Source organism: Arachis ipaensis, chromosome B10, assembly GCF_059453495.1.
Source record: "Arachis ipaensis isolate K30076 ecotype BB chromosome B10, ASM5945349v1, whole genome shotgun sequence".
Lineage (NCBI taxonomy): Eukaryota > Viridiplantae > Streptophyta > Magnoliopsida > Fabales > Fabaceae > Arachis > Arachis ipaensis.
Genome location: NC_142435.1, coordinates 125,958,844 through 125,971,595, shown reverse-complemented (window position 1 = coordinate 125,971,595; position 12,752 = coordinate 125,958,844). Strand labels below are relative to the sequence as shown.

The 12,752-nt window shown below is 34.1% G+C and overlaps 1 protein-coding gene across 1 annotated transcript; it reads right to left on the bottom strand.

Annotated features, from left to right (window-relative positions):
- Window positions 1-1,570: 1,570 nt before the first annotated feature.
- LOC148581629 (uncharacterized) lies at window positions 1,571-2,167 on the bottom strand. The gene is made up of 2 exons (XM_088492958.1): window positions 1,946-2,167; window positions 1,571-1,843 (listed from the first exon to the last, which is right to left on the bottom strand). Exons 1-2 carry the CDS (start codon window positions 2,165-2,167, stop codon window positions 1,571-1,573), a joined length of 495 nt encoding a protein of 164 aa, XP_088349084.1.
- Window positions 2,168-12,752: the final 10,585 nt, after the last annotated feature.

Genomic DNA, 12,752 nt, shown 5'->3' with positions numbered 1-12,752 from the left:
GTTTAATAAAGAAAACTGTTTTTGGGTTATGAGTTAATTATTTATATATTATTCTATATATTTTTACGGCATTCGCTATCCCTACTGAGAACATGCGAGGACGATGTTCTCACCCCCTACAGATCTTCTGTTTCAGTGACAGGCCCGGAAATCCTTCGTGTGGAGCCGCGACTGAACTACGGAGCTTTATGTACATATGTATACGTATCTTATGTATTTGGTTTTGCCTTGGATTTTCCCCTCGCCATTTATTGTTTTTGATTTTTAGAGGGATAGGACTTGTATTTAAAAATCTTGGTATATGTCTGTATATAATACTAGGTGATTATGTAGGTATATGTATCATTTTGCCTAAGTGATTAAAAGTAAAGACTTTTCGTTTTCTTGATTAAAATTCCGATTCGTATTCGCGAAGGCTCAATATGAAATAATATAGTATAAAATAAAAAGGGTTAAAGGTAAGTAACACCTAAGCCTTTAGTACGATCATGAGGTGCTAAGACCATCTCCAGTAGAGAACTCATCCCAATCCCTATTTATGGCCCACGTATCATAAAAAGTAACTCCACATCAGTTTTTGCGTCATAAACAGTAAATAGGAACTCAAAGCATCTCTCTCTTCTCCATTAGGAGGAACTAACTTTAGTCCCTGTTGTGGTCCCACTTAATTAATTAATTAAAATACTTAATGTAATTAATTTTTCAATAATATTATTTAAATTTATAAATTTAAAAATAATTTACTATTAAAAGATATTAATATTAAATAAATTCATATATAACAATAATACACAATATATGATTCGGGATTACACTAATTTGTAAAATTACTTAATACAAAGAAAAACATAATTAAGCTCTATAATTGACGATAAGCATTATGAAATTGCCATATGTGTTCAATCAAGTCCTCTTTCAATTGTCTATGCTGCTGTCTATTTCGAAGTTAGGCATTTCTTTGGAGAAATTGATGGTATGGTGCAAAATCTTCCTCTCCCAGCTGAGGTTGTGATAAGCCATTTTCGACATCATCATACTCTAAGCATTGAGCAAAATTTCCTACATAAGTGTCTCTTTCATCCTCAACAATCATATTATGCAATATAATACAAGCTCTCATTATGTTGGCAAGCTTCTTCTTTTCCCAAAAGCGAGCTGGACCATGTATAATTGCAAAGCGTGCTTGCAATACTCCGAATGCTCGCTCCACATCTTTTCTTTGCCCTTCTTGGTATTGTGCAAATAACTTGCATTTCTCCCCTTGTGGCTTTGAGATTGATTTGACAAATGTGGCCCATTCAGGATAAATATCATCTGATAAATATTATCCCACAGTATAATTATTACCATTAATAGTATAATTTACCTCCGGAGCTCGGTCATTTAGAATATCATCGAACACTGGAGAACGATCCAACACATTGATATCGTTATTTGAACCAGAAACTCTAAAGAATGCATGCCATATCCAAAGGTCTGAAGATGCTATAACCTCAAGTACTATGGTTGAAACCCCACAATAACCATTCATGTACATACCTTTCTATGCCTTTGGACAATTTTTCCATTGCTAATGCATGCAGTCAATACTACCCAACATGCCAGGAAAGCCACGACCCTCTGCCATTTGTACATCATTCGGATTTGGTTTCTGCAAGTATTCATCCTCGAACACCAAAGTGACACCTTCAACAAAATTTTCCAAGCATTCAATTGTAGTGCTCTCGCCTATGCGCACATAATCATCAACAACATCAGCTGCTACGCCATATGCTAACATCCGTATCGCAGCGGTGCATTTTTGGAGTGGTGACAAGCCTCTTCTTCCAGTTGCATAAATCCTCTATTGGAAATACGGATAGACGTTTGAGAGAGCATCTACTATCCGAAGGAACACATGTCTTCTCATTCGAAATCTCCGTCGAAAAATGTCAGCATTATACACCGGTTCATCTGCAAAGTAATCTTGGAAAAGGCGATCATGTCCTGCTTCTCGATCTCTGTTGATCCATCTACGAGGAGTTGGGACAGAGCTTCTATCGATATCTTCTTCTTCTAAATCTTCGAATAAACACTCATCGATCCAATTATCTATGAGTGTGTTATCTTGCCGTCTTCTTTTGCCATACAAAACCTCATTAAACATATCATCAAAATTTCTAGTCATAATCTTTGCTCTATGTAATTTTTAGTACTCTTTCGAGGTGAGAAACAAGAGTTGAAATGGATTTGCAAAGTCATTACTAGTTGATTTTATAAGTGTGTCTGCAACAAGTATCTACTTCTCAACGGCTAGTTTTACAACGGCTACTTAACGGATAGTTTTGCAACGGCTACTTCACGGTCACTTTCATGAATAATAACGGCACAATAATATTGACTAATTTGAAAAGTTACATCAGAAATGAATAAAACAGACTACATCACATACCAGTAATACACAATAAAACTAAGAACATACTACGTAACTCTACGAATACAAGGAACTATTAAGTAAACCACTTCGCGATTATTTTCTCACATGCAATCCTATGAAGAGCTCGTCGTTTTTCACTCATTGTAGACGTGTTAGCATTAAGTATTTGCATATCCATTTTCCTTTTCCTTTCCTTAGCCATCCTTTCCATTTCTCTTTCTTTTGCATTTATCTCCATTTCTTTAAGGGATAAGTACTTTTTTCGTCCCCAAGGTCTGGGGTTGAAATCAAAACCGTCTCCGACCTTTTTTTCTTATTAAAATCATTCTCAACGTTCAAAAACGCTTTAAAATTATCCTTTCCCGAATTTTTGGACCAAAATACCCTCATCATCATCATTCTCCTCTTTACCTTCCTCACCCCACCACCTCCACTGCCACCAATATTACCACCACAACCACCATCAACACCACCACCACCACCACCACCACCAACACCAACCAACACCAATACCAAGAACACCAAACAACAGCAATAACAACATACCACCACAACCACCATCAATACCAACACCACCACCACCACCACCACCACCATGAAGCCCCCTCACCATAACCCCCCACCCCTCACCCCACTCCCTCACCTCCTCACCCCCTCACCCCCTCACCGTAACCCCCACCCCCTTCCTCATGCCGCTCTCTTCATGGTCATCATCATCATCATCAACAGAAAATTTAAGCAACATGCACTTTGAACAATAATCAACAAATTAAGTAACAACAATATTCCAAATTCAAATTTTAGCAACAACAATGTTTCACAACAAATTTCACCAAAAATCCAGAAATTTCTCAAAAAATCCAGTTCACAGTCACAGAAGAAGAAAAAAAAGAAGAAGTGGTGGTATGGTGGTGCGGTGCGGTGCGGCAGGACGGCAGGGCGGCAGGGCGACAGTGCGGTGGTGCGGCGGTATGGAGAAGAAGAAGAAGAAGAAGAAGAAGAAGAAGAAGAAGAAGAAGATGATGATGATGATGATGATGATGATCGTGCGATGGTGCGGTGCTGTGCGGCAGGACGGCAGGGCGGCGGTGCGGTATGGTGCGGCAGGATGGCAAAGCAGCAGGGCAGGGCGGTGGTCCCCCTTCTCTCCCCCCTCCTCCCCCCTTCTTCTCACGGCCTCCCCCCTTTCTTTCTCTCCCCAGTCCCCACCCCCTTTTCTTCTTCTTTTTTTATTTTTTTTTATTTATTTTATTTTATAATTTTTTAATAATGAAGAGTAATTTGGTAAAAAAACTAAAATTGAAGTAAAAAAGAACAATTTTATAACGTTTTGTAACGTTAAGGATGATTTTAATAAGAAAAAAAGGTTGGGGACGATTTTGATTTCGATCCCAGACGTTGGGGACGAAAAAAGTACTTATATACCTTTGAGTTTGTAATTCTTGTTCTTTCATTGCCACTTGAATTTGTAACTCCTTCTCCTTCATTGCCATAATTTGTGCTCTATGTGCCCTCTAAGACCCCAAATTTTTAAAAATTAAATAATGAATTATTTGTGATTTATTATTTTATTTAAAGAAAATTATTATTATTATTATTATTATTATTATTATTATTATTATTATTATTATTATTATTATTATTATTATTATTATTATTATTATTATATATTTATAATATTTATATATTTATTTCCCTTTGGCCGAAGCCTTAAGGGAATTAAGATAAAGAAAGCCAAAACGTGGCTTGCATGCTTAACTATGTACATATATATAATTCTTACTAATGTTTCTTTTAAACCTATATCATCATGACACATGTTTCTTTTATTTTTCTAACTTTGACACCTATAATGCCTAAACACCACAAATCACCACTCATCATTAATATCTTTGTTTTGTTCTTCATGCATCACCGAACATGCATTTGGAGAGAAAGAAAAGAAAGAACCGAGAGAGAGAAGAGAGAAACCGTGAACTTCTTTGAGCTTCCGAGCTCGATTTCTTGTAATTCGTGATTCCAGTCAAAAATCTAATCCGGTAAAAGTGTTCATATCTTCCTCCTCTACACATTGACGTTATTTTTGTTCGGTGGAAGCTGATGATGACGTAGCTTCCCTTTCCATTGAGTTCGGCCAACTGGAGTTTTAGGAGGCACAGACGATTCCGGACGTTTTCTTCTTCGGCAGCTCGGTCAGAAAGCTTCTCCGGAGCTTCGAGTATTTTGATTTCGTACGGAGATAGTGGATAAAGCTGTGGTTGCGACTGTTGCTGGGTGTGAGCCGAGAGAAAAGGATTTCTTTGAGGCGTTTAGTTTATGGGTTCGACAATTGAGGTAGGAGATTTTATTTTGAAATTAACTGTTTTAAACTATGAATGCCATGGAAGTATAGTGAGTATTTATAAATAATTTATGATTGTTTGGAGTGACTGAATGATGAATTTGAGTTATTAGAAATGATTGAAAAGAGGTTGAAAATGGTTCAGTTGGGACCCGAAAAGGGTGGCTAAGCCCGAGTTTTAGGGAAAGTGCTGCCGAAATTTTATAAAATCTGAGGTTTTATTTAAAAAGTTATTTTAAAAGATTTGGTTTTAGAAAATTAAATTATTTGAGATTTATTTAGTTGAGAAAAGGTGTATTCTATTTTTAAACTCGATTTATTAAGAAAAGCATAATGTTTTAAATCCAATTTTGTAAGGAGAGATTTTGTTTTAAGTGTTGTTTTGAGCTCTTTTTTTTTAAGAAAAGGAATCTCTGCCACAGGAGAGTAGAGAACAAGGATTTAAAGGATATATTAACTTAAAGAGATTGTCTTCCACAGGAGAGCAGATGTGATATTATTTGGGCCTTAGTGCCAAATGTAAAGTGGGGACGCCCACACACTGAGAACTGTTTTCCAGATGTACGCTTATTGACTTGGAGAGTCACACTGTATGCGGCCTAGCCGTACGACTTATAAGCACATTGTATGCATCTGGAAAGCCATATCTGGGACTTGTGCTCGGGTAATGTCGGGAGCGGGTAGGCAACCGACACATGAGCTCATGGCCTGCATTAGGAATAGACATGCGTCATGTTGTTTGCACATTTGTATTTGGTTGTGTTTGCTTGTATTACTTCTCTGTGATTGTGCTGTTTGACTTGTTTGTATGTTGGTTTGAATCCCTTACTTTTACTGTTAGTTCACGGATGTATTGAGGTGAGGTGTTGTGGTTGAAAAATGATTATGTAGCTGAGAGGTGGTTAGTATGATTAATTTTGTGGTTAAAATCTGTTTTGAGTTTAGAAATTTAAAGAAAAGTAATTAATTATCTAAAGTAGAAATAAAAGTATTTTCAAAGGTTTAACAAAATAGTTTTACTAAGTAAGTTAATTATTTGCATTAAATTTATTACTTTTACGGCATTTCCATTCCCTACTGAGAACGTGTGGTTTGTTCTCACCCCAAAATCTTCCACTCTTTCAGTGACATAGGTTCAATTCGGAGATTCAGTAAGAAGTTGCAGACGATTAGTAGATTTACTTGTGATTCCTGTTGTTTTTATAGAGTTCCCTCGCCCTTGTTGTTTCAGGGTGTTTATTTTATCCAGAGGGTTAGGTATTGTATTTGAGTTTTATATTAAATTTAATTGTATAGCATCTATTATTATTAATAATTATGTGATTATTATTATTTGAAGATCTTTTGTTACATGACTTTAATTACTAGAATCAATTTTCTGAAATTTTCTTAAAAACTGAAACGCAATATTGACGTAAAGGCTCAATATTAAATAGATAATAAAAGAAAACAGGTTAGTAACTCCTCACTTCTGGTACGGTCATGACGTGCTAAAAGTTAGGGCGTTACATTATGGTATCAGAGCAGTTCGTCCCTGTTAGAGCCTTGGGAATGGACTGACTATGCTTTACTGCATACTCTAAGTGTCTGTCATGCAGTAGGACTTGTCTCACTTACAAGAGTTTGAGTTTGAAATGCATGATTGACTAATGCTGTTAGTCGACCGTTGCATCTCTCATGGTATTAGGTCTGACCAACTTAATACTAATGATTCATGTATATGGAAATACTAATGGATTATCATAGACGAGATAGAAGTAATAGGTAACGTGAATCGTGGGTTTTGGGAACGTTAGGAGTTAATTTCTTGATTCTACTTGGTTACGAATTTATTCTTTCATGATTTGCCGAGAGTTTCTTATTCGAGATTTCTTTCTTAAAAATTTAACTAATTATTTTTCAACCTTGTTCCGCTTTCTCAATTTATCCTAATTACATATGTCCTCTTAAATTTCTTAGATATCTGCCTTGTGTTATTTAAACTCTTCTTCTTGACTCCTATATTCTTTGACGTAATTTTCGGACTTGTTTAATGCATCAAAGTGAATCGTTAAAATCTTTGTGAACCTTGTCCAAGTTGCTTGTTCTTTCTCTAAGGTCTTGTATCTTTTTAGTGACTTAATATTTGTTTTGATGTCACGTGCGACCGTTATACATAGCAAGTGGTGCGTTAGCTCTTTATGATGTGTTTTGTGAATACGAAAGGTAGAGCTTGTAAGCGTGCGACGTCACAAGACGTTTTAGGGTTCTGAGTCCCGTGGAGAAATTTGCGGAAGATATATTTGTGACCAATATTAGGTTATGAAGTGTTTGATGAGGTTAAGAAAATTCACGAATAGTCTACTTGTTAAAGTACATTTTGAAATGGTGAATATACGTCAGGTTGATGTATAGGAAGTTGAAACTCTGGAGTTAGTAAGAGATCAATGTGCAGACGTTAAGCGTGTCGTTTTAGCCACATGCCTGTTTTATAATCTTTCGCCACCTTGTTTTACCATCGCACATTTGAACGATGTCATCTTTTGTATCAATCTTGCCTTGTAACTTCAGCTTTATAAACGTACTTTTACCCTGGTACTTATATGCCATGTGAACTTCTTTTATTTTATAGCAATTTTCGAGGACGAAAATTTTTATAAGTGGGGTAGGATGTAAGACCCCAAATTTTTGAAAATTAAATAATGAGTTATTTGTGATTTATTATTTTATTTAAGGAAAATTATTATTATTATTATTATTATTATTATTATTATTATTATTATTATTATTATTTATAATATTTATATATTTATTTCCCTTTGGCCGAAGCCTTAAGGGAATTAAGATAAAGAAAGCCAAAACGTGGCTTGCACGCTTAACTATGTACATATATATAATTCTTACTAATGTTTCTTTTATACCTATATCATCATGATACATGTTTCTTTTATTTTTCTAACTTTGACACCTATAATGCCTAAACACCACAAATCACCACTCATCATTAATATCTTTGTTTTGTTCTTCATGCATCACCGAACATGCATTTGGAGAGAAAAAAAAGAAAAAACCGAGAGAGAGAAGAGAGAAACCGTGAACTTCTTTGAGCTTCCGAGCTCGATTTCTTGTAATTCGTGATTCCAGTCAAGAATCTAATCCGGTAAAAGTGTTCGTATCTTCCTCCTCTACACGTTGACGTTATTTTTGTTCGGTGGAAGCTGATGATGATGTAGCTTCTCTTTCCCTTGAGTTCGGCCAACTGGAGTTTTAGGAGGCACAGACGATTTCGGACGTTTTCTTCTTCGACAGCTCGGTCAGAAAGCTTCTCCGGAGCTTCGAGTATTTTGATTTCATACGGAGATAGTGGATAAAGCTGTGGTTGCGACTGTCGCTGGGTGTGAGTCGAGAGAAAATGATTTCTTTGAGGCATTTAGTTTATGGGTTCGACAATCGAGGTAGGGAATTTTATTTTGAAATTAACTGTTTTAAACTATGAATGCCATGGAAGTCTTGTGAGTATTTGTAAATAATTTATGATTGTTTGGAATGAATGAATAATGAATTTGAGTTATTAGAAATGATTGAAAAGAGGTTGAAAATGGTTCAGTTGGGACCCGAAAAGGGTGGCTAAGCCCGAGTTTTAGGGGAAGTGCTGCCGAAATTTTATAAAATCTGAGGTTTTATTTAAAAAGTTATTTTAAAAGATTTGGTTTTAGAAAATTAAATTATTTGAGATTTATTTAGTTGAGAAAAGGTGTATTCTATTTTTAAACTCGATTTATTAAGAAAAACATAATGTTTTAAATTCAATTTTGTAAGGAGAGATTTTGTTTTAAGTGTTGTTTTGAGCTCGTTTTTTTTTCAAGAAAAGGAATCTCTGTCACAGGAGAGTAGAGAACAAGGATTTAAAGGATATATTAACTTAAAGAGATTGTCTGCCACAGGAGAGCAGATGTGATATTGTTTGGGCCTTAGTGCCAAATGTAAAGTGGGGACGCCCACACACTGAGAACTGTTTTCCAGATGTACGCTTATTGACTTGGAGAGTCACACTGTATGCGGCCTAGCCGTACGACTTATAAGCACATTGTATGCATCTGGAAAGCCATATCTGGGACTTGTGCTCGGGTAATGTCGGGAGCGGGTAGGCAACCGACACATGAGCTCATGGCCTGCATTAGGAATAGACATGCGTCATGTTGTTTGCACATTTGTATTTGGTTGTGTTTGCTTGTATTACTTCTCTGTGATTGTGCTGTTTGACTTGTTTGTATGTTGGTTTGAATCCCTTACTTTTACTGTTAGTTCACGGATGTATTGAGGTGAGGTGTTGTGGTTGAAAAATGATTATGTAGCTGAGAGGTGGTTAGTATGATTAATTTTGTGGTTAAAATCTGTTTTGAGTTTAGAAATTTAAAGAAAAGTAATTAATTATCTAAAGTAGAAATAAAAGTATTTTCAAAGGTTTAACAAAATAGTTTTACTAAGTAAGTTAATTATTTGCATTAAATTTATTACTTTTACAGCATTTCCATTCCCTACTGAGAACGTGTGGTTTGTTCTCACCCCAAAATCTTCCACTCTTTCAGTGACATAGGTTCAATTCGGAGATTCAGTAAGAAGTTGCAGACGATTAGTAGATTTACTTGTGATTCCTGTTGTTTTTATAGAGTTCCCTCGCCCTTGTTGTTTCAGGGTGTTTATTTTATCCAGAGGGTTAGGTATTGTATTTGAGTTTTATATTAAATTTAATTGTATAGCATCTATTATTATTAATAATTATGTGATTATTATTATTTGAAGATCTTTTGTTACATGATTTTAATTACTAGAATCAATTTTCTGAAATTTTCTTAAAAACTGAAACGCAATATTGACGTAAAGGCTCAATATTAAATAGATAATAAAAGAAAACAGGTTAGTAACTCCTCACTTCTGGTACGGTCATGACGTGCTAAAAGTTAGAGCGTTAAATGCCCTCTCTTCTTCTCTTTCTTTTTCCCTATCCATTAGTTCCTTTTCTCTAACATTCTTAATATATTCCATGAGAGATAGTTTTTTAACAACCGATGATTTTTTTTGCTAAGATCTTCAGACATTTGTGCTTTTTCCTTATCTTTTCGCTTGCTCTTCTTTGATCCTTTTGGGCGAACGGGAGAGTCCACACCGGGTTCGTCTGCCAACGGTGTATCTGGGTTTGATGAGGATGAGTATGCTCCAATTGCACTAATTTTGGTTCTCTTTGAGCCTCCACTTTGTGTTGGTAGTTGGCTTCTCCATTTTTACTCCACACGAAGCATGTTCCAATGCCTCTCAAAAGTAAATTTTTTACCATAATTTGTGGAATAAAGTTTACACGCCAACTCCTTTATATCATCAGCGTTCGAATCACTCCTTATGTTTCGACTAGCTTGATCGTAGCAACTAGCAAATTGTGCAACGGCCTTGTTGATCTTATACCATCATTTCTTACATGCAACTATCCCCTTGTCATATCGGAGCAAAATTCTACACAGTAGCTGTGAATTCTCGACTCTAAAATATTTTCTCCTTTTGATCGGTACCAACTATAGGGTCAGTTGAAATATTTAACCATGCACCGATCAGCATCTCATCATCTTTCCAATGCCAATGCTGAATACTATCTTGCCTCCAATATTCAATATCATCATCATTGAGGTCGATAATATCTAATCCACGAAGATTGACAAAATCTGAATATTGCGAATTTGGACTAGATTCTATCGGAGTCTGAGAGGATGGGTTAGAAGAGCCACCAATACTAGATAAGTTATGTCGTGATGCATTGAATTGAGTTGGAAATGGCAAAGATGTTGGATTAATATTTTTGTTAGAGGGATTAAATATGGATGAAAATGGAAAATGTGGTGTTTGTAAATTTTGATTTTGTGGTTGGAATATAGGAAATTGATTATTATAAGGAGTTTGAAAATTGAAATTAGAAAGATTTTGTGGATTTGGATTTTAAAATGTATTTGGTAGTGTGAAGTTTTGATTTGGAACTTGAGAGTTTGAGGTTTGAGATTGTTGGGCATTTAGAGTTTGAGAAAAATTTTGTAAATAATTGAAAAAAGAGTTGAGTTGGTTTGGATCCATTTTTTCGAACAAAAAATAATATCAGTAGAACTTGGATTTCGTAAACTTGGAAGAAGATGAAGAAGAGTAGAAGAAAGTGTGTGAATAGAAGTGTATGTAATTGGTATATATAGAGTAATAAAATATTAATTTATTAATAATAACGGTAATATAGTAACGGCTAGTTTCCAACGGTTAATTTTGCAACGGCTAGTTTTACAACTGCTAATTTTAATAATGTGGTTAGCATTTTAAATTTTAAAAATAAAAATAACCAACCCAACCAAAAATTATTTTGTAAGGTGTAAAAATTAAATTTATTTTTTAATGTAAGTAAATTTAATTAATTATAATTTAATATAATAATATAAATAATATTTAATATTAATTATGATATAAATAATTAATATAAATTATTATTTTTTGTTACCAAAGATAGGAGACTCGAACCCGCAACCTCTTAATTGAGTATGGAGAGACTATGCCATTTGAGCTATTACTCATTGACATTAATATAAATTATTAATTAAATAAAAATTTAATTATTTAATCTAATTAATTATTATTTAATTATTTAATATAATTATTTAATTAATTAAAATTTTATATAATTATTTATTTTTTAAATAACTTGGCAAATGACAAGTTATTATTGGGCAATAGGAGTTTTCATTTAGAGGGATTCTCCTTTCTCGATCTAAGTGAAGGAATTCCTTCTCATCTCACTCCAACGGTTGATTCCCATTTTTCCTGACATGCACAATAATAGAAATTCTAAAAAAATAATCATTGCAATTGCTCTAAAAATAAGGGTATTACATTCGAGGTCATCTTAGCTGAACCGGTCACAATTTTTCAGATCTAATGCTGCTAGGAAGCTACAAGCTCACCAACACCTATCCTTTTGTTATTAGTTAAACGTGCATTAGGTAGATTATGTTGGTATTTAACTTTACAAGACTTCTGTTATTCAAACTAGTCATTCCTGCTAAAACAATACATTTTGTATTTTGCTACACTGTACCTGTTATTTCACCTATGCAAGTGCTTTGTTTACTATTCCATTTAATATTAGGTCAAATCTAACATTACTAACATTTTATGTAACGAAACAATTCACATCATATATCAGAAATCTTTTTGTATGGTGCTTTAAAGACTAAATTATTTTTTTCCACCAAAGATATTTCCTTAAAATAATGGGGTGAATCTTTTTTCTTGTTTGTTTTCTAGTCACACAATAGACAATAGACATCTTATTCCAGAGATTTGTTTGTTAGATCTGAGATTTGATTGTTTTAAGGTTCATGAGGTACCCAAATAGTGGATGCCTTAGCCCACTTTGATGTATCTAGTCTTTCGTAGTGTGTCTTAAAAACCACCTTTCCAGATTGTGTTGCTGAGATTGTGGCTATTGATCCAAGTTTCAAGTAAATAAATTCATACCTTTTTACACAAAACATAAAATAATTTATTTTTATCTTTAGATTGATAACGGCGCTCAAAGGGAAAGGAGCAAAAAATGAAACAACAACAATCTTTGGGAGCACAACCAAAAAATTTGTCCAAACTATAGAGCTCTTAAAATCTTCATTTTATTAGAATTATTATTATTATTATTTAAAAATTCGCATGAAATTATTTTTATGTAAAATTAATAATTAAAAATTATTAGATAATAATTTAGTAATTTTATATAAAAATAATTACACATAAATATTATTATTATTATTATTATTATTATTATTATTATTTAAATTTGAATGAAAAGATTTCAACAGAAAAGAAAAGATTGAAATTGAAAAAAAAAAAAAAGAAAAGGAAAAATGGTGGTGTGAAGAAGGACAAGACATGATCCACTTGGTTGCTGTTGAGAGCACTTTTGTAGACAGATAAAGAGACAACAACCACTTACACGCC